General features: G+C 42.8%; 2 protein-coding genes across 3 annotated transcripts in view; one reads left to right on the top strand and one right to left on the bottom strand.

The window, feature by feature from the left end:
- The window catches only part of LOC311037051 (H-2 class II histocompatibility antigen, A-S alpha chain-like), a 256812-nt gene that overhangs the window by 14654 nt on the left and 214658 nt on the right, over window positions 1-27500 (top strand). The gene's annotated exons all lie outside the window — the stretch shown is intronic.
- Window positions 1-27500, bottom strand: part of hpgd (15-hydroxyprostaglandin dehydrogenase) — a 39981-nt gene that overhangs the window by 9901 nt on the left and 2580 nt on the right. The window contains exons 2-4 of the mRNA XM_084046075.1: window positions 24597-24705; window positions 10775-10881; window positions 9310-9406 (exon numbers count right to left, since the gene is read on the bottom strand). Of these exons, the coding sequence (XP_083902201.1) occupies window positions 9310-9406; window positions 10775-10881; window positions 24597-24705 (313 nt within the window). The remainder of the gene's footprint in view (window positions 1-9309; window positions 9407-10774; window positions 10882-24596; window positions 24706-27500) is intronic.

Here is a 27500-nt window from a genome sequence, read left to right as displayed (position 1 = left end):
CATCAATTGATGGTAAACAAGTAGCCTACTAATTTAAGGGTAAGAAGATATAAAATATAACTCAGGCCCCGTTTCGAGGACAACAGTCTCTAGAGAAAACGGCAAAAGGGGGAAACTATAACAAGCGAACGGGGGGGTCGCAATGACATTGTTTTTTCCTTTCGCGGAAGCACGGTAAACCCTCCGTGTTTAGCTACGATCAGGGGATAGATCATACTGGAGATAAATATTCTGTGACTACTTGAAAAGGTAAGAAAAAAAAAATCACTGGCAGTGGATGATTTTTTTATTTATTTACTCTGGCAGTGAATGAGTTAATGTGGTTAAACCTTTGTTGTGTGTCATGCTGTCCTTCCATGAGCTTTAGGATCACACCACAGTATCTGTCTCTGATCCCTCAGCTCCGTGCTATTGGTTGATTATATTGTTGCCGGGCAACAAAGTGACTCCAGAGTACGCAGTGCACTCAGAGTGCCGAGTTCACGTCCAAATGGATCTGATAAGTTCCCATGTGTCAACAATGATATCAGCCCTACACAAACACTGCAACGTTATCACTACACACACGCGCACACACACACACACGCACGCACGCACGCACACACACACACACACACATACACACATACACACATACACACACAGAGGTATGACCTCTCGTAGCCACGTGCACGTGCGTGCGCAATCAAGTGGGATGCTCATTCCTTTACCCACAGCGTGTGTGCTTGACCGTGTTCAGTCATGTCCACGTATTCAATACATCTGAGGAATGACACACACGCACGCATGCACGCAGACACACACACACGCGCACGCTCGCACGCACGCACACACACACACACACACACACACACACACACACGAGCGTGCATGCACACACACACGCACGCACGCACGCACGCGCACACGCGCGCACGCGCGCACACACACACAGTATACAGCTATGTTATCACTGCTGGAACTCTCTCTCTCTCACACACACACACACACACACACACACACACACACACACACACACACACACACACACACACACACACACAGAGCGAGAGAGAGTGTGTTATCACTCCAGATCAGTGTGTACAATGAGTACCATATGGTTGGTGTTACTGGAGGCTACAATAACAAAACAAGCCCTGGACTGCAAACACACACATCTGTCCACACACTCCACTACTCTACTGTAACACAGCAGTGGTTCTCAAACATTTTTCCTGTCAAGGACCCCCAAGCCAACATGAGTTTGGCCGCAGACCCCCATGTGGAAATGTGTTCTCCCAGACTTGACATGAACTTGTGTTATTAAAATGTTTACGATTCTTTTTTTAAAATAGCAGATCTACAAGCTTGTAGATCGGTTATTTTCATAATGTTTTATAAACATTCAAGCACCGCTGTTAGGATTATATGATTCTGGGACTGACATTCATCTGCTTGACCCATGGTGCAATACAGTACATGTGGTATCACTCTCATCTGCGTAAGCACGTCAAAACAGGGGAGTGGGGGTCGTATTCAGAAATAAATGTGTTCTTTTTCTTGACCACAGTCGTCAGATGGGTGGGCCACGTTCGCTTTTTGAGATTTTCAAGTGATCCCAAGGAGTTGACATTTTAAAGGAGTAGTACACCCCAAAAATGACTTATTTCCTATCAATTACACACCCCATGAAGCCTTGAATTCATGGGGATTTATTTTTTATTTGTATCGCATTCCTAAGCCAATAGTTTGATGATAAATCTATGATGTATCCGGTAGGAGACACAAAGAAGTCTCCTTTGTGTCTCCTACCGGATACATTAGCATCTTTATTATTAGCATTATTATCAAATCAAATTATTGGCTTAGGAATGCTATTAGAAAAAAATAATCCCCATGAATTCAATGCTTCATGGGGTGTGTAATTGATAGGAAATAAGTCATTTTTCGGGTGGAGGTGGCCAAAATGCCACCTCCTGTCATCCCTGTAAATCAACACATTATATGTCTAACAGAACTTTAGCTGTTATTTGTAACAACAGTAGACGTGTTGTGTTCGTAGGGACATGGTCTTGCCCTGGCTACCATGCATGTCAGATAACAGAGACTGCGGGGATAGGCTCTATGCACAGCAGCCATATTATCACTTCCTTCACAGGTGTTACCAATGATACTAATGAAGGCTCTGTTCCATTTAGTGTAGCACAGTGGTTTCCACGACCCCCATAACTCTGAGAGTGTACAAATGGAACGTACGGGTCCATTTGGTTCCATTTGTACACTCTCAGAGTTACACACCCGTAAGGGGCCATTTGGAAGCCCATGAGGGTCCCTGGACACCAACTGTAGACCCACTGGTGTAACAGAGTGTTTCCAGTGAGCCAACATGCACACTATCAGCACCCTGACTCTGTTTGACCAGAATGGAACAGAGCCTTCATTAGTATCATTGGTAACATCTGTGAATGTCTTCATAATATGGCTGCTGTGAATAGAATCAAGCTATCCAGGATCCTGGTGAATCATGACCATAAAACGTTTGATTCTGTGAAAAAACTTTTTTGAAAACGGCAAAACAAAGGGTATTTATTAAATATAGTATATCATATCATTAAATATAAAATAAAATAAAATCACAGAAAAAAAGGTTTTATGGTCATGATTCACCAGGATCCTGGATGGCTTGATTCTAGGCTTAAATTGATTGATATAAATATTTTTGGAAAAGTCAATGGGAAAAATGCATCGAGTATTTACTTCCGGCACCAGGAAGTGGCGGAACTGCGACGTTCTATTGCAGGAGGCAGCTACTCATAAGTGACATTTCTATTCAAAAAAGGGTGTGTTCAGAACAGTCATGGTGTTACTGTACACCAAAATACATCTATCATAAATCACCAAATGAACACCATGACACACTGCTACACATACACATAGATTTGAGCTAAAAATCATTATTTTACACTTTGGCTATTCAAAAATAGCAGATATACAGTACAAGCTATAGATCTGCTATTTTAGAAAAATCTAAATCTTCTGGGGGGTCCCTGGAACGGGAGCGTACTCAAGTTCCCTCAACCCTATGTTCCCTCAGCCCTATGTTCCCTCAGCCCTATGTTCCCTCATCCCTATGTTCCCTCAGCCCTATGTTCCCTCATCCCAAATTAGACCCTATGTTCCCTCAGCCCTATGTTCCCTCATCCCAAAATAGACCCTATGTTCCCTCAGCCCTATGTTCCCTCAACCCTATGTTCCCTCAGCCCTATGTTCCTTCAGCCTTATGTTCCATCAGCCCATGTAATATTCTAATGTTTGTCTTGTCTGTCTGTCTGTCAGTATCATGTCAGTATCATGTCAGTATCATGGTCAGTATCATGTCAGTATCATGGTCAGTATCATGTCAGTATCATGGTCAGTATCATGTCAGTATCATGTCAGTATCATGGTCAGTATCATGTCAGTATCATGGTCAGTATCATGTCAGTATCATGTCAGTATCATGGTCAGTATCATGTCAGTATCATGTCAGTATCATGGTCAGTATCATGGTGGTCAGTATCATGTCAGAATTATGTCAACTAGACCATACCCGGTCGGCGCAGCGCAGCCGTGGGGGGATATGCGCACATGATCTGGCAACCCGGGAGGCAGTTCGTCCCATGGCTGGGCAGCCCCGTAACCATGGCGACAGTGTTTGACACAAAAACGCTAATAAGAAGCTGAGATTTGATGAAATTTAAAAACGGGCTTCACAGTTGTGTTCAGATGGTAATGGTCAATGGCTGTGTGCAAAATCAGAGCAATTGGTCCAGCCAGTGAGGAGAACCGGGTGTCTTCACCACCACCACTACAAACGCACAGAGGTTACTAGAATTATAGTAGGATAGTAGGATAGTAGGATAGTAGGATAGTAGGATAGTAGGATAGTAGGATAGTAGGATATCAGGAGTGGTTATTTGCTTCAGTCATCAAAACGATTTCTATAAGTTTAGGGTTGTAATGGATAAAATAAAATAATTTACCCATAATTTTCCTATGACTGATAAAAGTATTAAACTCCCTTTTTAATACAGTATCTACTGTGTTAAAAAGTTTCTGGGGGAGGACCCCCATTCATATATGTCCAACCCGTATTCATTTGACTGTGTAATGTTCATGTCTGTATATCAGAACTTTGTTTGTACTCATTTAAATCCCCCTCTATTTTTTTTATTTTTTATAATAAGCTAAGTTTTCCATAGCTTATTATACCTTTAAACTCATTTTTTTTGTAATATAGTTGTTTTGGATATCTACAAAAGCTCGATATTAGTATAGACATGTATCATTATTATTATTAATATTTTACTTTATTAGCTGTGATAAAAGTTCAATAGTTCACTGCAATGATCAGTAATTCTTTGCAGCTGTTGTTATAGGTACCTATAGGTTTCAAAGCTGTTTGAATTTGAATTGATGAGAAATTATCAATATAATTTAACATCAGTCAGTTTCACAGCTGTCTGAATTTGAATTGATGAGAGAAACTATACATATAGTTTAATGTGTCTTAGCTGACCAGGTCAAAGCAATTAAGTTTGACCAATCATGTTGCCCAAGCATCATGGTCAGCATCATGGTCAGTATCATGGTCAGTAGCATGGTCAGCATCATGGTCAGTCATGGTCATGGTCATCATGGTCAAGTTTTCCTTGTGACATAATGTACACGTATACGTACCCCCAGAACATGCTTTCAACACGTACAATTTAAGGTTACGTGGCGCGGCTCCGACGCCCCGCGGGTCCGAAAGCCGAAATCCGGGCTCAAAAAGGGTGGAAAAAGAGCAGATCCACAAGCCTGGATAGGCCTGTGGTGGCCGCGGGGCGCAATACCGGCCGTGTCCACAAGGCGGCGCCCTCCCCAGTCCATGGTCCCCGGTAGTGATGAGCGGGTCGACCCGTAACCCGCGGGACCCGCGGGTCAACCCGCGGCGCGGGTGGGTCGAGTCAGAGGCAATTATGCGGGCTGTGGGTGAGCGGGTCAGCCGCTCTCACACGCAAAAAAAAAAAAAAAGATCACATGCTCTTGTTTTGTCTTTATTCCTAATAAGAATAAGAATAATAACAATAAAACAGTTTGAATACACTTGGGGATTATTTTCTAACCATGATTTTACAGAATTAAAAAAACATCGCGGGTCGCGGGGCGGGTTGAGCCATAGATTTATATATGGGTTCGCGGGGCGGGTTGAGGCGGGTTGGGTTCCGTCGCGGGGCGGGGCGGGGCGGGTCATGAAAAAACCCGACCCGCTCATCACTAGTCCCCAGCCCACCTCCGCGCCCAGGGACGGTGGCTCCCGGAGCGGGTAGAGCAACCGAGTGTGAACCCGGCAGTCTGCCGGGAGGCCCAGGGCTCCTGGCCTCTCCCCTGCTGGAAGGGGGAAGCCAGGGAGAAGGGCCAACTCGTGCCATAAGATAGCTAGGGATCATGCCCAGGAAGAGGCACCTTCCAGTTCCTGGGGTAGCGACGGGGCGGCGAAGACCCCCAAAATCATGGTTCTTTGAAAAATTTCAATTTTCCTAAGTGTCCGCATGGGCTCCAGAGGTCCCCGGGGACCGCCTGGAGGACCCCCGGCCTAAAATTCCAACTTTTTTCGGCTTGTCGATCTGCGCTTTTTCGGGCTAAAACGGCCCGTACCTCCCGGTCCGTGGGTCGCTCGGGGCCGGCGGAGGGCTCGTTGGATCCGGGCCGGGGGTGCGCACGTGTCGGTACCCCCCCCCCCCCCGGGCCCCTGGGTGGCTGCCCGGGCAAACGGTAGCCGAAAAACCCGAAGAAAGCTCCGGAAGGCTCAGGAGCTTTAGGGCTCGCTGCCTCTCCCATGCGTGAAATTTCGCATTGGGGGGAAAGTGGCCACTTGTGCCATAGGGTAGCTAGAGACCATGGCCGGACATGGTGCACCATATTCGGGGGCGTCCCCGTGCCTCGCAGGGCCATGGATCCTGGAGGTTGCAGCCTGAAGTGTTGCAGCCTCAGGTCGCCCTGGCTCTCCCCTGGTGGAGAGGGGGAAGCTACGGACAAGGGCCGACTGGTGCCATAGGATAGCTAGGGCGACGGAGCCTCGCCCGACGTGAGGCTCCGTCTGTGGATCTCCGCGTCGTACCTCCCTGTCCCCTCCCCGTGGCCCAGGAGGCGTCCCGCTCGTCCCTGCCTCCCTCCTGTGAAAAAGTCTCCCGGTCGGGACGCCCACTCGCTCTAGAACGTACCTGTGGAGCTTGGCCGTGGGGAGCTTGGCCGCCGGGAGCTCCCGCCGCCCCTCTCACGGGGGGCCTTGGCAGTCTCCACGGACCGGCAACCCCACGGTGCGCGCCTCACCTGGGCGCGCTGTCTCTGTGGCGGAACAGGAGGCCTACCTGGTTGATCCTGCCAGTAGCATATGCTTGTCTTAAAGGGCGCTGCAGACTCGTCTGACTTGGGCGTGCAGTCACTGCCAAGTGACCACGCCGGGACAGTAACTGATATGGGTGTAGACAACATAGGTGGCGCACGCAGGAGTTGAGTAAACCAAAGTTCCCGATTGTGGACCCACAAGGCAAGTTACCTTGATGGGGTTGGGGGCGGGGGAACTTGACATGAACCTGCGAGCAGCTACGTATCTATGTGGGTTGTGCCCGGCGCCGCAGTTGTCCCGCAACTCAGCAGTGGCTGCACCCGAGTTAATCGAACAAGATTCCCACTGTCCCTACCAGCTACCTAGCGAAACCATAGCCAAGAGAAATGAAATCAGCTCAGACAATAGAGGAATCTTCATGCGAGGAAACAAGACCCTGCTAATGGGCGTGATAACTATTGCGGAACCCCTTGTACCACCAGGTACCTGCGGTCTGTAGGCCGCGGGATCCCCCCCGACTTATCGCCCGCCGAGGGGTGCTTAATCGTGGGTACGCGGGACCGGCCGGTGAGCCGGGCCCGACGCGCTAAGTTCAGAATAGTCCCAGGGGCGACTATTCTGGTTTGTACCACCAGGTCCCCGCGGTGCTTGGGCCACGGTCTGTAACTTCACTTAACGGCCGCTGAGGGGTGCTTAAGAGTGGGTCCACGGGACCGCCTGGAGAGCCGGGTGTCCGTCGAGGCCTCCCCGGGGGTCCCCAGGGGTCCCTGGCTGTAGAGGCCTGACCCGACCGACAGACTGGTCGGGTTAAGCCTCCGGAGCCAGGGACCCCCGGGGGTCCCCGGTCCACCTCCGCGCCCAGGGACGGCTGTCGGACTGGTGGGCTTTCGGAGCAGCGGGCCGTCGGAGCTGCACCACATAGCCACAATTTAATGTTGTGGTCACCATCATCATCGGTGTAAAGAAAACTTTATGAAGTCTTATAACTTATAACTTACTAATAATATATCTATATATAGTCTTATACCTTTGGGGGATGCCTTGGGGAGCCCGGGGGAACCCAACAGGTGACCCCAACAGCACATTATGGAAGGGCCATATGTGACGCTGAAGGAACATAGGGATGAGGGAAGATAGGGTCTAATTTGGGATGAGGGAACATAGGGCTGAGGGAACATAGGGTATGATTTGGGATGAGGGAACATAGGGCTGAGGGAACATAGGGTCTAATTTGGGATGAGGGAACATAGGGTTGAGGGAACATAGGGCTGAGGGAACATAGGGACTAATTTGGATAAAATAAATTTGTTAGGGATTGAGGGAACATAGGGCTGAGGGAACATAGGGCTGAGGGAACATAGGCATGACCCCCCTGGAACAACATATTTTGAGATAGGGGTCTGTGGCCAAATACATATAATTTTGGGGGTCCTTGACATGAAAATGTTTGAGCGCCACTGACAGCAACATAGGATTCATCATAGGATTTAGAAGACATTTTGTAGAATCAGCCTCAGGTCTTAATGGGTTAAATAACAACATGCTGTTGTAAGGATATTTGCTTCCTGACACCAAAGTGCACATAGCTGTGGGAAGGGGGGGGGGGGGGGGGGGGGGTGCAGACGGGGCTGCAGCACCCCCTGAAAATAAAGTATGAAAAATAAGAAAATCAAATCAAATGTTGTTGTTGTTGGTGGTCGTTATTTGGGGGGGATTTAGTGCAATAAGTCTTCTGGAACCGAATTAACCGAATTAAATTAACAAAATAACCCCAGAAACCGCACATTTTCATCCAGCAATCATTCCATCATATCAGCCTAATTGGTTCATGGATTTCAAACACTCTGGACCAATCACCCAGCAAGTCTCCATCATCATCATCATCATCATCATCATCATCATCATCATCATCATCATCATCATCATACTGTCCCCGTCTGTGTGTCTGTCTGTCCCAAAATCTCTTCTGCCCGGTTCTCCTCAGTGGCTGGAGCAATTGATCTGCATTGACCATTACCATGTGCACGGAACACCAGAGCCCGTTTTTCGCTTTCCCCAAATGTCAGCTGTTTATTAGCGTTTTTGTGTTCGCTGGCTCCCTGGTTGCCAAATCATGTGCGTGCAACTGCGCCGGTGTTGCCACATCCGTGAAACAAGCGGACCATCCTCGAAACAAGCGGACCGTGGCGCACTTTGGGTGCTCATATCCCCTGACGGGTATGGTCTATTTTACATGAATGTTAAATTGTCATTAAAATCTTTTTCGTGTGTCGTTTTGCCAATTAGTTGGGGGCCTACTTGTGATATCCTCATGGCCCACCACCGGGCCCCGGCCCCGCAGGTTAAGAACAAATGCTGTAAATTTCATACCAGAGCTCATGGATGCTGCTTTGCTCATACAACTGGAGGAAAGTTCACAGAACAACAGAGAGAGAGAGATCTCTATCTCTCTCCCTCTCTCTCTCTCTCTCTGAGAGAGAGAGAGAGAGAGAGAGAGAGAGAGAGAGAGAAAGAGAGAAAGGGAAGCCCCTTCCACTATCGTTGCTGTTGGGTGTCCAAAACTGTTACTTATCAGGGAATGAAAAAAATAAAATAAAAACTCTGTGTTCAAAGAGATCTACTGTAGTTATTATTTAGTCACAAGCTATTGCTTATTGGTCCAATAAGTAACAAGTAACAAGTAATGTACTTGAGTACAATTTTGAGGTATTTTTTACTTTACTGGAGTATTTCCATGTTCCAGTACTTTTACTTTTACTCCACTACAATTATTTGAAAACTTTAGTTCTTGTAGGTTTTGATTATAATTACAAAACATACAGTATCCACTTCAACCCTATATACCTTTCGGCCATTTGAAAATAGCCGATCCACAAGCTCATTGTGAGCTTGTGAGCGTGCGTGCGTGCGTGCGTGCGTGCGTGTGTGTGTGTGTGTGCGCATGCGTGTGCGTGTGTTACCTGCCATAGACGATACATTGATAATGACCCCTCCTTCCTTGCCGTACTCTTTGCTCATGTGTTCCAGTGCCAAGTACGTCCCCTTTATTACTGACGTCTGCAAACACACAATGCATGATGGGTAATATCCTGGCACCATGTTACAATATGCAGTGGTGGAACTAAGTAACTAACTAAGTACATTTACTCAAGTACTGTACTTATCCTTGGGGATAAACCAGGGGTCTTCAACAGGGGGTCCGGGACCCCTAGGGGGTCCTCAGAGTTACTACAGGGGGTCCGCCAAATCTTTGTGTGATATGATTTTTTGTTTTTACCTTAACCACTTGAACCCTAGCATCCCTATTCTGAGGACAACTTTAGCCAAACATAGCCGATCTACAAGCTCACAACGCCTCGCAGCGCGAGGCGTTGTGAGCTTGTAGATCTGCTAGTTTTGGCAAAGAGGTGTTTGGTGTAGAGGGAAAAAAGAGCAGACCAAGTAAACACAAATTGCTGAATCTGAAACACAATTTTATGCAATATAGAGGGGGGTCCCTGCTTCATCTCTCTCTCAGCTAGGGGGTCCTTGGCCTGAAAACGTTGAAGACCCCTGGGATAAACCATTTGAAAAACACTGGGATAAGGTAATGTTACTGTACACAGCTAGCATAAACACCAGATAGATAGATAGATAGATAGATAGATAGATAGATAGATAGATAGATAGATAGATAGATAGATAGATCAGTCAACAACAGCAGGTTAGATGTTCAGGTAAATATCCAAGCTATCAGCGAGAGAGTCTCTTTCACTCTCTTTCACTCTGCTGCTGTTCAAACACAACAATAGCCTTCTCGGCCCTCACAGGCTACAATAACATAGAGACATCGTTGTTATTGCGATATCACTATAACGACAATATTGTTACATCCCTAATGTTTTGTGTGGCGTGGTGAGGTGCAGTGTGTTTTTTTTTGTTGTTGACATTTTTATCCCACAATTTTATAACCCTATTTTTTCACCCAGTGCCATAGACCCCTTAACAGACGACGTCACACTGATAAGAACCAGTATGCGTGCAACCAGTATGCTCTTAATGAAACCCATTCTATCAGGTCTCGCTAGGACGCGCCTCACTAGCCAACTCACAAGAGGGGGTTGGGGTGTGCTGAAACCAGCGCACCCCGAAACAACAGGTTGAGAATTGATTGTGTGAAACAATCACCTGTGCGTCCAGTCTCAATGTTAGTAAACAAATAATTGGTCTATTGCCTGAGCTTGTAATCCTGGGCTCTACTCTCCCTCTGCCAGCCTGGGGAGAGCCCAGAACTGAGCTCATGCTATCTTCAATGCATGAGGAGTGAGCAGGCCGTTTCTTATCACCTGACAGGGGGGGGGGGGGGGGGGGGCACCGAGCCCCTGTGTTGGGCAGTGAGTTGTGTATCAGTATACAGTGTGGTAAAGAGTGGTATTTTTTTTTTACCAGGTTAACTTGTATGGTCTTCTGCCAGTTCTTCTCGTTGTTGATGCCAGCATTGTTGATGACAATGTCCAGACGCCCAAATTCATCCACTGTTCTCTGGAAGGCTTCTGAAACACAGTGCAAATGAACAGGGTTCAATACGATGAACCGTCTTCTTGAATGTCATTCTAAACTGATTTCTGTCATTCAAATGTCTATGTAATCCCCAGAGTCTGATTGATAGTTCCTTGTGTCAATTTTGTTTTTATCATCAGTCAAAGGCCGATTGCAAATATTTTTGTCCCATCATCCCAAGCCAAAATAAATAAAGCAGAAAAACATACACTCGTCTCTGCGTCTTTCTGAATGTACAGTAGGCTATGTACATTTCAAATGCATCCATGGGCGTCAATGTCCATGCATTTGCATAAAAACGAAAAGTACAAAACACAAAAAAAATCTATTAAAATACATTTAAAAAATGTCACCACCCCTAAGGCTATATTGGGCTGCCATTTAGCAGCCCAAAATATCCACGCGTATCTACAGACTGTACAATGACTGTAGACCGGTGGGATTTCTGAAATATGTGATTGTTAGAGGCATTTGGGGGTAAAAGTCGGGAACCAGGCCATTTTACATAATTCAAGGGTGCTGAATCAGAAAAACACGGTTCCCAAGCAAAATTCTTAGTGCTTAACCTCCTAATTTGCATATCAAAATGGCTGCCGATTTTGAAGTATTTCTTAAACAACTCTATAACAAAGCAAGCAAATCTGACAAATAAAGTGTATATATTTATGTTCTGAGGGTCATACAATGTGTGGAAGATATTTGTAATGTAATAAATGTAAATAAATATGCAAATTAGAGGCCACCATTACATAAAATGATGTACCGTAGTACTCAAACGGTGCAAAAGGTGCATCCCCCTTATTTTGTTCCTAATTATCTGTATTTTTGCCATCCTTAGGACATCTGAAATACATACTTTTTCCCCATGCTAAATGTTTAGTTTTTGACCTTCTAATCTGCATATTTGAATGGCTGCCAAATTGGCAAATTCGCACCTTTATCTTCAATAACTCTGTGGCCAGGCAAGCAAAATTGACAAATGAAGTGTCTATATACATTTTCTACAATGTGAGTAAAGAATTTGTAAGTAATATAATATGATAATATAATATAATAATCAGCCTACTCCGAAATATGCAAAATAGCGGCCCCCATAACAGATAACGGTTTAGTACTCTAAAGATACTGTATTGGCCATTGTTGAACGAAAGTCTAGACACTAGACCACATTCATACAAGGAGGTTGATCATCACTCCGTTGCTGACATGCACACATGGCTGTGCATCGTAACCCAGATTTCCGGCATTTGCAACGACGTGTTGTGCATTGCTTATGGCATGCACATGAAATCATTTCTATAGGCTATACTAGCATGGAACAGGTTGGACTAGGCTAGAGTAGGTTGTACTAGACTCTAATACTCTCTATTAGGCTTTACTAGTCCCTTGTCAGCCCTGTAGATACTCAGACCATAGGGACTAACCACTGTGTACACAGGCCATAGCTTGTGTGTGCACGAGCAATAGTTTTGCATGAACCTTTGTAGACCATAGTACAGATCTGCCTTGTACAGCCTAATATAGCCTAGTACAGCCTAGCAAAGCCTACTAGAGATTAAAAAATCACACCCTGTGTGAAGGTAGCGGCGCCTTTGATACATTTTGTCATTGATATGTGTTTATAATGTGTTTATAGCCATGTGTCGCGTGAAGCTTGACCAATCACTTTGTTGACGCACCTGACCAATCAGAACGTTGACGCACACGGACAAAGTCAGGTATAGAGCGGCTAGAGCCGCTAAAAAGCCTATTAGAGACCAGTAGAGTCTAGTACTGTACAGCCTAGTACATCCAAGACTAGTCCAGCCTTTTGGGAGAACAGACTAGGGGAGGGTGGTATAGGCTATACTAGCATGGAACAGGCCGGACTAGGCTAGACTAGGTTGTAATAGGCTGTACTAGACTCTAATAGGCTCTATTAGGCTGTACTAGGCTCTTGTCCGCCCTGTAGATCCTCAACCCATAGGGACTAACCACTGTGTACACGGGCAATAGCTTGTGTGTGCACAAGAAATAGTTTTGCATGAACATATGTAGGCCAAAGTAAAGTACTGCCTTCTATAGCCTAATAGAGCCCAGTAAAGCCTAGCAACGGCTGCTAGAGCTGAAAGCAGACCATTAGAGCCCAGCAGAGACTAGTACAGTAAAACCTAGTACACCCAGGTCTAGCCTAGTCCAGCCTGGTGGGAGAACATAATAGGGGAGGGGGTACCAGGCTATGCTAGGACTGATATGGCTGGACTAGGATAGATGAGGCTGTACTAGGCTGTACTAGACTCTAATAGGCTATATTAGGCTGTACTATGCTCTTGTCAGCCCTGTAGATCCTCAACCCATAGGGACTAACCACTGTGTACACGGGCAATAGCTTGTGTGTGCACGAGCAATAGTTTTGCATGAACCTTTGTAGACCATAGTACAGATCTGCCTTGCACAGCCTAATAGAGCCTAGTACAGCCTAGCACAGCCTACTAGAGCTTAAAACAGCCTATTATAGACCAGTAGAGTCTAGTATAGTACAACCTACAGTAGTACACCCATGACTAGTCCAGCCTTTTGGGAGAACAGAATAGGGGAGGGGGTACAAGGCTATGCTAGGACTGATAAGGCTGGACTAGGATAGATTAGGATGTACTAGACTATACTAGGCTCTATTAGGCTGTGCTAGGCTCTTGTCAGCCCTGTAGATACTCAGACCATTGGGACTAACCACTGTGAACACGGGCAATAGCTTGTGTGTGCACGATCAATAGTTTTGCATGAACCTTTGTAGACCATAGTACAGATCTGCCTTGTACAGCCTAATATAGCATTGTACAGACCAGCACAGCCTACTGGAATTTAAAACAGTCTATTAGAGACCAGTAGAGACTACAACATCAAAGCCTAGTACACCCAGGTCTAGCCTAGTCCAGCCTTTTGATGGAACAGACTAGGGGACGGCGATATAGGCTATACTAGCATGGAACAGACTGGACTAGTTAAGACTAGGTTGTACTAGGCTCTATTAGGTTGAACTAGGCTGTGCTAGTCCCTTGTCAGCCCTGTAGATACTCAGACCATTGGGATTAACCACTGTGTACACGGGCAATAGTTTGTGTGTGCACCACCAATAGTTTTGCATGAACATGTGTAGGCCAAAGTAAAGTACTGCCTTCTATAGCCTAATAAAGCCAAGTACAGCCTAGCAAAGCCTGCTAAAGCTGAAAACAGACTATTAGAGCCCAGCAGAGTCTAGTACAGTAAAGCCTAGTACACCCAGGTCTAGCCTAGTCCTAGGACTAGGCAGTAATAGGCTGGACTAGGCTGTACTAGGCAGGGCCCATCGGGGGTGGGGGGGGGGACACAAGCCTGTATGGCAATCAACTGAAAAGTTAGGCTACATAGCTTAAACAATTTCAGCCTTTCCCTGTTGGCCGTCTAAGCGCATCTAGGAAGTTTCATAGGTTTTCGATGCTGGGAATTGGAGTTATGGCTGTTTAAAGCCCAGCCAATAGGAACACAGAGGGGCGGGGCTTAATACATTTCAGCTAGTCCCTGTTGGCCGTCTAAGTGTACCTATAGCCATCCCCATCCCACTCTATATAGTTGTGTTGAAAGTAGTTTGTGTTCAGTTATCAGTACCAGTTCTGTGGCTCTAACTCATTCTGGGGGTGAGTTATACATGGGGGCAATTTATTTTTTGGTCATCAGGGGCCAAATGTACCAGGATTTTTCCATGATCTAAATATGTATTTTAGATGTCTTAAGGATGGTAAAAATACAGATAAGTAGAAATAAAATAAAATAAGGGGGATGCGGATGAATCACTTTAAGTATGAAACCGTTTTCTGTAATAGTGGCCTCTAATTTGCATATTTATTTACATTATTTACATTTATTTACATATATTACATTATAAATACCTTCCACACATTGTCTGACCCTCAGAATATAAATATATACACTTTATTTGTCAGATTTGATTGCTTTGTTATAGAGTTATTTAAGAAATACTTCAAAATCGGCAGCCATTTTGATATGCAAATTAGGAGGTTAAGCACTAAGAATTTTGCTTGGGAACCGTGTTTTTCTGATTCAGCACCCTTGAATTATGTAAAATGGCCGTGTTCCCAACTTTTACCCCCAAATGCCTCTAACCTCCTTATAGAAGGCCTTTTTTCTGAAATCCCTCCTGTCTACTGGTGAATGGTTCAGCACCACAGACAACGGACAGCGACATGCCAGCACCATGTCACCCAGCATGTCCTCGCCAGTGGTGGGAGCAGTACAAAGATGTTTTACTTAAGTAAAAATATCAATACCACAATGTAAACAGTAAAAGTTCGGTATTCCAAATGTACTTGAGTAAAAGTACAAAAGTATTGGCATCAAAGTGTACTTAAAAAAGTAACTCATTGAAAAAAGGACTCATTGTGCAGGAGGTCCCAATTCAAGTTTTCAAAATGCATAAAGGTTTTTTGAGAATAGCAGATCCACAAGCTCGCAACGGGTCGCGATGCGACACATTGTGAGTTTGTAGATCTGTAGATTATAGCCTAAGCCTTAATTTATGTTTTGTAATATTAATTTAAATCTACAAAGTAAGTAGTAACTTTTTCAAATAACTGTAGTGGAGTAAAGAGTAGCCTACAATATTTGTCTCTGAGATATAGTGGAGTAAAAGTAAAAGTTGGACATACAGTACTCCAGTAAAGTAAAGAAAAACTCAAAATTGTAACAAAATGTGTTGTAAATCCCAACAGTTTTCTGAAAAACGTATGTTTCTATATCAGTGGTTCTCAAACTTTTTCATGTCAAGGACCCCCAAACTTATATGGCCACTGACCCCCATCTCAAAATATTTTGTTCCAGGGACCCCCAGAAGCAAAGATTGGAGTCAAAAATATATATATTCAATGATTTGCACGACTTTTCAAAAAATCGGTGCCGCGCTATGAGCTATTTTTATCTGCTTTTGAATAGCCAAAGTGTAAAATAATGCTTTTTAGCTCAAATCAAGAAGTGACACAGATGCGTTCCAGGCCTCAAAGGGTTAAGCACAGCTACTCCAATGCCTTTTTTTTGGCGTGTGTTGACTCGCCTGGCTGAACCTGAGGTCATTTCTACCTCAAGGCTTCATGGGGTGTGTAATTCATGGAAATTTAGTAATTTTTTAGGTGAACTAAAAAAAAAAGAGCACTTTTTCCAACACTGAGGTTAGTCACTGGAGGCAGATATCACAATGTGTCCACAAAATGTGACTTGGGCAATTATACTATGACGCTAACGTAATAAAGTCCAAGAAGGAGCACGCACATCCAAAATGTCCTATTTGACAGGTGTTGGACAAAAATACATACACCGCAAGAGAAGAGCAGTCTGCACACTGTGCTATAGCTCCCAAGAGAAAACTTGGTAAAAAACTTGGTAAAAAGTTGTTAAAAAGTTTTCTTTAAAAACTTTAGTTACTAGTGTATATTTTGATTATTATTACAAAGCATGCATTAACCAATTTTGCCCTTTATATAGTTTGGTCATTTGAAAATAGCAGATCTACAAGCTCACAATGCGTCGCGATGCGACGCATTGTGAGCTTGTAGATCTGCTATTTTCAAAATATTTTCATACATTTTGAACTTGTGAAATGGGACATTCTGCAAAATGACTACTTTTACTGTTGGTACTACAAGTACATTTTGATGCCAATACTTTTGGACCACTTTGGCCGCTTTGGACACAAATAACATGGCAGCCAACGTCTTTGACTTCATTACCCAAGAGTCTCTGCAACCATGTCCGGCGAGGACGCGCTGTGATTGGCCAGTCATTGCTTTGAATGGCAGGTCTGCCTCGGTGCCTTGGCAAATGCCAGGATGAAACTCATATAGTCTCCCCTCTACATAGTAATACAGTCAAGCCCCTAGCAGGGACCCCCTATACATAGTAATACAGTCAAGCCCCTAGCAGGGACCCCCTATACATAGTAATACAGTCAAGCCCCTAGCAGGGACCCCCCTGAGTCTATACATTTATGGAAGGATTATTATTATTATTGCTTAAACACGTAACTTTATAATTGTGTGGGACATAATATGCTATATACTGGTGTTGTTAAAATGTTACATAGTGCTGCTTTAAAGCACTATATTCTGACAGTAATCATACTGTTTGTTCAGTAACAGGGGTCTCCCCATCTCTCCAGCTCTTTAATAAATGTTCTAATGTTGTCTGTTCATGTGTTTGTGTCATCACTTCCAATGTCACTTGTTTAATATGTATCCTGTCTGAGTTCTCTATCCTGATTGGATACAATAGGCTCTATTCACAGCAGCCATATTATGATACTAATGAAGGCTCTGTTCCATTTAGTCTAGCACAGTGGTTTCCACGACCCCCATAACTCTGAGAGTTACACACCTGTAAGGGGCCATTTGGAAGCCCATGAGGGTCCCTGGACCCCAACTGTAGACCCACTGGTGTAACAGAGTGTTTCCAGTGGGCCAACATGCACAATATCAGCACCCTGACTCTGTTTGACCAGAATGGAACAGAGCCTTCATTAGTATCATTGGTAACACCTGTGAATGTCTTCATAATATGGCTGCTGTGAATAGAGCCTATTGGTATCCTGATCTGAAAATTAAATTAATTATTGAACAGCTGGAGAGACATGGAGACTCCTGTTACTGAACAAACACTCTATAGTAAATGAGTACTATCAGGATTTAGAGCTATTTAACACTTAATTCAATCAAAGAAAATCACTTACCCTACCTTTAATGTTATTATCAATATACAATTTTGCCTATTCTGGCCGGAACATTGGCCAAAAATAGCAGATTTATAAGCTCACAACGCGCTGTGATGCTTTGTGAGCTTGTAGATTTGCAATTTGAGCTTGCTATTTTCTGTTCTGTCTCGAGGGGGGAAAATACATTAGAGCCAAGGGTCACTTGGCTCTAATGTATTCATATACCAAGGGTATTGAATGTTTAAGGAGTTACATTTCTGAAAATTATCCAACATAATTCGTAGAAATAGATAATGTACTGTACATATATTTTTAAAGAAAGAAAACAGACAAACAAACAAATATATTCAATTTTACAACACTGATGACAGTGCCAAGTCTATAAAGCTATCTGTGCTGTACTTTTTTTTTTTTAATTTTGAGGTACTTTATTGCTACTACTTTACTGAAGTATTTCCAATTTTCAGTGGGCTACTTTAGTTACTAGTTACTTTGTAGATTTAGATTATTATTACAAAACATACAGTAAAGAATTCAGCTCTATACATATCGGCCATTTGAAGATAGCCGATCTACAAGCACACAATGCGTCGCGATGCGACGTATTGTGAGCTTGTAGATCTGCTATTTTCAAAAGATTGTTACATTTGAAAACTTGTGAAATGGGACATCGTGTATAATGAGCAATTTCAACTTTAAGTGCATTTTGACACCAATACCTTTGTATTTACTCAAGTAAACTATGATTATCCAGACTTTTAGTTAACAGAGTCAAATAGTCAAAGAGTGTCGCACAAATGCATTGAAAATAGCAGATCTACAAGCACACAACGCCTCGCGATGCTTGTGAGCTTGTAGATGAACTGTTTTTGAGTTTCTTTCAAAAACAGTTATACGTGTCAAGTACGTACGGCTGATTTCATCCACTGAATGGTTGTTCTCTATCCTATCGAGACCCTCTCTCCAGCCAACATATTTCATATGAGGTGGGGTTATTCCCCATACGTATGAAATATGTTGGCTGGAGAGAGAGTCTCTTCACTCAGAGAACAAAGGTTACAGTTCAAAAGCAACAGCAGTGGTGGGAAAACGTACTCACATTGTGTTACTTGCACTGAATCAGAGCGGATGAACTAAATCATGGCAGATCACGATAAGATGAATTGTTATTACTATTATTTGCACAGTTTTTTTTAGACTATGACATTTTTATGATATTTGCCTTTTAAAGAGTATGGTAGGATATATGTAGCTGTAGGATTGTAGGATGTACTGTATGTTTTCTCTGTCTTGTCTCTACTTTCTGTCTTCTTTTAAATGCTGAGCTGAGCTCCAAAATGTCCTATGCAAATGCAAATGGCAAATTAAGTCTATTCTATTCTATTCTTACTTAAGTAAAAGTATCAATACTGGAATATATATATATATATATATATATATATATATATATATATATATATATATATATATATATATATATATATATATATATATATATATATATATATATATTCTGTTACAAGTAAAAGTCTGGAAAATCAAAGTTTACTTGAGTAAAAGCACAAAAGTATTGGTATCAAAATGTACTTAAAGTGGAAATTACTCATTATGCAGAATGTCCCATTTCACAAGTTTTCAAATGCAAACATCTTTTGAAAATAGCAGATCGACAAGCTCACAATGCGTCGCATCGCGACGCATTGTGAGCTTGTAGATCTGCTATTGTTGATCGAATGGCCGAAATGTATATAGGGCTGAAGTGGTTACTGTATGTTGTAATAATAATCTAAATCTACAAAGTAACAACTAACTAAAGTATTGAAAATTGGAAATACTCCAGTATTCCAACGAGACGTCGGCATGTGGATTTTTTTGGCGTAGGCGGTTGTTTGCGGTTCGTGGCGTACTGTATACTGTACTTGTTGATTGCACACTGCTGCTACAGCTGCGTGAAGGTTACAGCAGAAAGTGTGTCCTTACGTAAGTGCAAGCCGAACACACTGGTTGTTTATCTTAACAGGCAGACAGACAGGCTGGGCTTTCCATGAATGACTCGACGACAGAGACCGCAGGTTGTAAAACCAGCTATGTGTCCCAACCTGTCCACCGCATAACACGCATACACACAGACGCATGCAGGCCTGCACATGCGCCGCAACGGGCGCGGAGTGCGCCCGCCCGCACACACACACACACACACACACACACGCGCGCGCACGCACACATACGCACACACATACGCACACACACACGGTGTAAAGTAAACTAAGTCCATGTACTCAAGTACTGTACTTAAGTACAGTTTTGAGGTATGTTTTACTTTACCAGAGTATTTCCAATTTTTTGTTTTTTGAAAACTAACTTTGAAAAAATGTGTGAAATGGGACACTCTGTAATGACTGAGTACTTTTACTTTTGGTACTTTAGGTACATTTTGATGCATGATGAATACAGGACTTAACAGAGTATTTCTTCAATGCAGTATTGATACTTTTACTCAAGTAAAATAGTACTTTTTCCACCACTGACACACACACACACACACACACACACACACACGCACACACACACACACGCACGCACACGCGCGCGCACGCACGCGCGCAGACAGACACATATTTTTTATATTAACAGTGTACAGTCGTGAGCTCATGAGCAGGAACACCGAACTACATTCCACCAGTGGTGGAAAAAGTACTCAAATGTTTTACTTAAGTAAAAGTATCAATGCTGCAATGTAGAAATACTCTGTTACAAGTACGGAATTCAAAATGTACTTCAGTAAAAGTACAAAAGCATTGGCATCAAAATGTACTTGAAGTATCGAAAGTAAAAGTACTCATTATGCAGAATGCCCCATTTCACAAGTTCTTCGCCACCAAAAGATATTTTGAAAATAGCAGATCTACAAGCTCACAATGCGTCGCATCGCGACGCATTGTGAGCTTGTAGATCTGCTATTTTCAAATGGCCGAAATGCACCGGCATAGGGCTGAAGTGGTTACTGAATGTTTTGCAATTATAATCAAAATCTACAAAGTAACTAGAAACTAAAGATTTCAATGAATTGTAGTGGAGTAAAAGTGCAATATTTGTCTCTGAGATGAAGTGGAGTAGAAGTAAAAGAACAGACAATTGGAAATACTCCAGTAAAGTGAAAAAAAAAAACCTCACTGCATTCCACTGCCTGTTGCCTTCAGGGGTTCATTGTGGGACAATGACACCTTGTGACACGCACACACGCACGCGCACATAGTTTACCTGAGGCTGCCCTGGGGTAAAGGTGAGGTATTGTAAGTAAATACAGCAGTGGGTGATGTGTGGTCTGTGTGGATTTGATCACAGACAATAGGCGGGTTTCATTTACAACACTATGGCCAACGTAGCTACGTTAGCAGCTTAACGCATTGAGACCGGTAAAGCATCTGTGTGAACAACACTTTAACCATTATCTTATACTTTGGCTTTTCAAAAATAGCAGATCTACAAGCTTGCGGCTATGAGCTTGAAAATCTTGATAATTTATCTCTCTAACTCTTTGGATATAGGCCTATATATTTTTTATTAAAGCTAATTTTTGTTTTTACTCAAATATTTCCTTCTGGAGGTCCCTGGAACAAAATGTTTTGATATTGGGGTCCACAGGCAAATTCATCATCGTGCTGGGGCGTCCTTGAATAGACCAATTATTTGTTTACTAACATTGAGACTGGACGCACAGGTGATTGTTTCACGCAATCAATTCCCAACCTGTTGTTTCGGGGTGCGCTGGTTTCAGCACATCCCAACCCCCTCTTGTGTGTTGGCTAGTGACGCGCGTCCTAGCGAGAGCTGATAGAATGGGTTTCATTGAGAGCATACTGGTTGCACGCATACTGGTTCTTATCAGTGTGACGTCGTCTGTTAAGGGGTCTATAGGAGCACCAACACAACATGACATTTTTCAGAAAACGGTTAGGATTTAGAAGACATTTGTAGAATCCCCCTGAAGCAAAAGATTTGAGTTACAATTGTTTGCTTAAAAAAAAAAAAAAAAAAAAAAATCAAAAATGTGCACATATTTTCACGATAAAAAAAATAAATAATAGCAGATCGACAAGCTCATAGCATATCATATGAGCTTGTGGGTCAGCTATGTTTGAATAGCCCCGAAGACATCTCAAAATGACACACAAGATGCGTTCCGGGGCTTAATGGCTTAAAGGAAAACAAGTATCATGAGCTTAGACATAGAGTTTCAAGATGAGTGAAACTGTGTTGCAGTAACAGCAGATGAATGCAGACTAACTGGTTCACTGTGTAAGCCAGCAGGTATAACTGCCAAGCTATCCCTGTTTGAATCTGAAGGTGCGTTCCCAACCCAGAGATAAAATGCTTGTTTGATCGGCGTGATATACATACAAGGTCAATGCAAAGACGTGATGTTTCCATGAAGCAGCGCGCGGACGAGGCGAACAGGGTCGACAGGAACGCGCCGCTCCGTCGCCCCTGTATCTTCACCGCTCGCCATTCGCTTCCCCCCAAACCCAACGCTGACCATGCAGCGCGACCAAAGTGAAGCCATTCAAAGACAAGAAATATATTTTATCTTTCGGTGGGAACGCGACCTGAAGCCGATTCTACAAAATGTCTTCTAAATCCCAACAGTTTTCTAAAAAACGTATGTTTCTATATCAGTGGTGCTCAAACCTTTTCATGTCAAGGACCCCCAAAATGATATGTATTTGGCCGTGGACCCCCATCTCAAAATATGTTCCAGGGACCCCCAAAAGCAACGATTTGAGTTAAAAATGTTCGCTTTAAAATAATATAAATATATTAATTTGCACACATTTTCTCGATTTTTCAAAAATAGCAGATCTACAAGCTCATAGCGCGGCACTCGGTGCCGCGCTATGAGCTTGTAGATCTGCTATTTTTGAATAGCCAAAGTGTAAAATAATGCTTTTTTAGCTCAAATCAAAAAGTGACACAGATGCGTCCCAGGATGCGTCCCAGGTCTTAATGGGTTAAGACCTGAGGCCTACTCTAAAATTCTCTTCTAAATCCTTGCTTGCTTTTGCTTTTATATCAGTGCTATATCAGCGATGCTCAAAACTTTTTCGCGTCAAGGACCCCCAAAATGACATGTATTTGGCCGTGGACCCCCATCTCAAAAGATAAGAGTTAAAAATGTTTATGCACACGTTTCGAGATTTTTCAAAAAAAGTAGCAGATCTACAAGTTCATAACGCGGCACAAAGTGACGTGCTATGAACTTGTATATCTGCTATTTCGTTTTTCATAAAATAATCCTGGTTTAAATGGGTTAAGAGTGCAACAAATGGACCCTTATTGCTCTGAGAGTGTACACATGGAACCAAATGGACGCTTACAGCTCTGCAAGTGGAACTAAATAGTTGCTTACGGCTCTGTAACTCTGAGAGTGTACACATGGAACCAAATGGACCCGTAGGGAGTCCATTTGTCCTTCGTCCTACTCCTAAAAAAAACCAACTAAAACAAATGTTAAAAGCCAGAACACAATCAAATTATGTTCTCTCTCATCGGGAAAGCATCTTGAGTCATTTTATACTCATTTTATGAACAACATATTTTAAGATAGGGGTCCGCGGCCAAATACATATGATTGTGGGGGTCCTTGACATGAAAAGGATATAGCAACATACGTACCCCCCCCCCCCCCCCCCCACCAAATGTAGAGCAACGCCCCTCTCTGCACTCTGATTGGTTGGGAGATAACAAGGTCCTAAACCACCGTTCCTGCAAGGGTTCTCCCAGGCTTGTTGTCTTTTGAAACAAGGCTACCGAGGAAGAAGCATAAAACAGCGGCGACCCCGGTGGGATTTAGCCGAAAGAAAAAGAAGCGTATATTGTTTGTCATGCATTGCTATGGTAAATACTTTATCACGTACTTCTATGGTAAATACTTTATAACGTACTTCTGTGGTAAATACTTTACTAAGTACTTCTATGGTCCAGACTTTATCACGCACCTCCATGGTAATAGACTGCACTAGCCCTCCTGTTTTCGTGCCTAGAGGGGCGGGTTTAACATCTCCGGCGAGAGAATGCGTGTGATCCCATTGGTTCGCCGATCTGTCCGTCAGCCCCCGCCCCGTCAACACAACATTACGAGCGGCGCCCACTGCACTCGTTGGTTGGGGAAATGAAACACTTCCTATACCGGGTACACCGACGCGCTGGTCCAGGCTTTTATTTTTTAGCAAAACTAAACAATAAAAGCCTGGAGATCGAGGCTACAGAGGAAGAAGCATAAAACAGTGGCGAGCCCGATGGGATTTAGCCGAAAGTAAAAGAAGCGTATATTGTCTGTCATGCATTGCTAGAAAATACTTTATCAAACACTTCTATAGTAAATACTTAGTATTTAGTATTTAGAAGTACTTAATACTAAGTACTTCTATGGTACAGACTTTATCACGCACTTGTATGGTAAATACTTTAAGTACTTCTATGACACTAAGTACTTCTATGGTAAAGACTTTATCACGCACCTCCATGGTAAAGACTTTATCATGTATTTCATGGTAAAGCAGGCGTCAATAAGCGCTGCTTGTGAGTAACTCTGGACATGATATCCAAAGCACTCTTCCGCTCATAAAACACAACACAACAGCCCCAGAACCGGTTGGAACCGGGTGGAAACCGCTTATGTCCTTTTCAGGGTTCAAAATTCAAAAGTAGCAGATCTATGAGCTTATAGATCTGCTACTATTGATGCTTTTGTGTGACGCTGTAGTGTGATCGAGTAGGGCATTCGTTTACGAAAAAAACACAAAAAGTTCAACCATGGAGATACAAGGTTTCTGCCCGACAGCGACATAGGTTTTTCAGAGAACTGTTTAGAGAACACCCTTTTTAGAATCGGCCTCAGGTCTTAATGGGTTACGTTACAGCTAGAATGGACACGTGCCAGCCAGTACAGAATGCTGGGGGATATATTATATATACCTGTGAGTTTCTGTTCGTCTGTGATGTCACACTGGATGAAGCAACAGTTCCCCGCTCTGACAGCACCGTCCAGGCCCGACCCGCACTGGTTCAGGTCCACCACACACACCTGCAGTACACAAGCACACAGTGGAAAGTAACTAAGTACATTTACTTAAGTGCTGTACTTAAGTACAATTTTGAGGTATTTGTACTTGAGTATTTCCAATTTCCAATACTTTTACTTCTACTCCGCTACATCTCAGAGGCAAATATTGCACTTTTACTCCACTGCAATTATTTGAAAGCTTTAATTACTAGTTACTTTTCAGATATAAATGATTACATTATAAAATATACATTAACCACTTTAGCGCTATTTTGTACCTAGGCTATTTGAAAATAGCCGATCTACAAGCTCACAACGCGTCGCGTTGTGAGCTTGTAGATCTGCTATTTTCAAACATTTTAGTACCTAAATTTCGGTACTTTAAGTACATTTTGATACCAATACTTCTGTACTTTTACTCAAGTACATTTGATATATATTTGACATACAGAGTACTTCTACATTGCAGTATTGATACTTTTACTTAAGTACAACATTTGAGTACTTTTTACACCACTGCAAGCACATGACACTGGTTCAGGTCCGCCACACACACCTACAGTACACAACCACATGATACTGGGTTACAGGTGCAGAGGCTCCTACCGTTCCCATCATATGCAGTTAGAGAAAAGAAAGAAAGAATGAAAGCGAGCGAGAAAGAAAGAAAGAAAGAAAGAAAGAAAGGGGTAAAGACTAGAGAAAGATGTAATTATATCTCAAATATCATAATATAACAACAGATTTTTGACAATATTCAAGGCAAATTTATGCAGCTAGATATTCAGCCCTGAAAATGCAGACCTACGGTATATTGCGCTGATCAAAGCAATGGTTACCACCAAGGTATGGCCATTTGAAATGTGTGATTTGAATGTGGTTTAATACCGATTTTTGGTCAGACTGAATTATATATGCATTTGATTTTGATATGTTTGGTATATATGTTTGATAATACCACAGCTTAACTATGAAATAAAAAATAAAAAAAAATTTGGGGAAATAAAATAAAAAAATGTCAACATTTGTTGAAATCTTATAAAATGTTTTTTTTTCTTCTCTTTCTCTTTCTTTTAGATGTCAGATGCCAGAGGTGGAAGAGGAAGATCAGATCTACACGCTCTTTGACAACAACAATGTTTAAGAATCACTGCTCTCTCATTACAATAGATTTCCTCTGACATTCTGCCATGGCTGTGCCTTGAGCAAACTGCAAGGTGTGACGAAAACAGGAACGACGAGGAAACGACGACAGTTGCAAACTAATACTTCTGCATTATTTTCACGGCTACAGTTTCCTGAAACCTGAGACTAAATGACTCATCTTATAGCAGCCTACAGTACATACAAACCAAACAACAAGCACTACAGTATAGCTGGATATTACAATTCGCAATTTACACAGACGCTCCTGTGTCATTTTCAGATTTGAGCTGAAAAAAAAACATTATTTTACACTTTGGCTATTCAAAAATAGTAGATCTACAAGCTCATAGTGCGGCACCGAGTGCCGCGTTACGAGCTTGTAGATCTGCTATTTTTTTTGAAAATGTGTACAAATCTGTGAATATATATATTCTTCTCAAATCTTTGCTTCTGGTCCCTGGAACCAAATGTTTTGAGATGGGGGGGTCCGTGGCCAAATTCATATAATTGTGGGGGTCCTTGTCAATTATGAAAAAAAGTTTGAGAACCACTGAAGTAGCAACATAGGTTTCTTTAGAAAACTGTTGGGATTTAGAATAGGCTCTTTTCACAGCAGCCATATTGTAAGACATTCACAGGTGTTACCAATGATACTAATGAAGGCTCGGTTCCATTCTGGTCAGACGGAGTCAGGGTGCTGATATTGTGCATGTTGGCTCACTGGAAACACTCCCAAATGGCCCTTCACGGGTGTGTAACTCTGAGAGTTATGGGGGTCGTGGAAATCTGAAATTCAAAAATCTGAGAACTACTGTGCTACACTAAATGGAACAGAGCCTTCATTAGTATCACTGACACCTGTGAAGGAAGTGATACTATGGCTGCTGTGCATAGAGCCTATCGGCTTCAGGTCTTGCAATGGTAACCACATTCATCTAATGCAGAGAGACAGTGTAGTGCCTCAGTAAAGTATAGGATCATCACAGGTAAACCTGATGCTATAGAACCTACAGCATCAGTCTTAAGTTTAGATGCTAAGCTGTTACAGACTGTCATTTTTATAGTATGTTGTTTAGACTCTAAACGATATGCTATCAATATTACAGTCTGTACTCTGAAACTATAGGATACCAGGTAAACAATGAACCTAACATCTGTTTAACCCATTAAGACCTGAGGCGATTGTTAAAAAAAAACTGTTTTTAAAACAGTTTTTTGAAAAAAAACAACATTTTTTTCAAGATTTTTCAAAAATAGCAGATATACAAGCTCATAGCGCGGCACGATAGCCAAAGAAATCTAAAGTGACACAGATGCGTTCTAGGTCTTAATGTGTTCATCTAAATTTGAAAGGTCAAGAAAACAAACCTAAGAGAAAAGGCGGATTGGTGCTCCTTTCTTCAATATGTTGTGGTCATGTGGATTTGTATGCCTTTTTTATTTCAGCCAACTACAAATTTGCAGACTTCAGCCAAGTGTGCCAGCACGTTATAAGCAAAAATGAACACTTCATGGACGTAAAGAATGTCCATACAGACATGTCTCGACTAATAACCCTCAAGCATGGCCATCAGTTGAGAATCCTGAACTATTTCATGGTTTGCTGGTGCGCTGGTGTTGATTACCAACAGCCGTTGCGTTGTTGATATATGTTGCAAATACTTGCACCT

Source organism: Gymnoscopelus microlampas (assembly GCF_963454915.1).
Source record: "Gymnoscopelus microlampas genome assembly, chromosome: 2".
NCBI lineage: Eukaryota > Metazoa > Chordata > Actinopteri > Myctophiformes > Myctophidae > Gymnoscopelus > Gymnoscopelus microlampas.
This window is presented reverse-complemented; position numbering and strand designations above follow the sequence as displayed.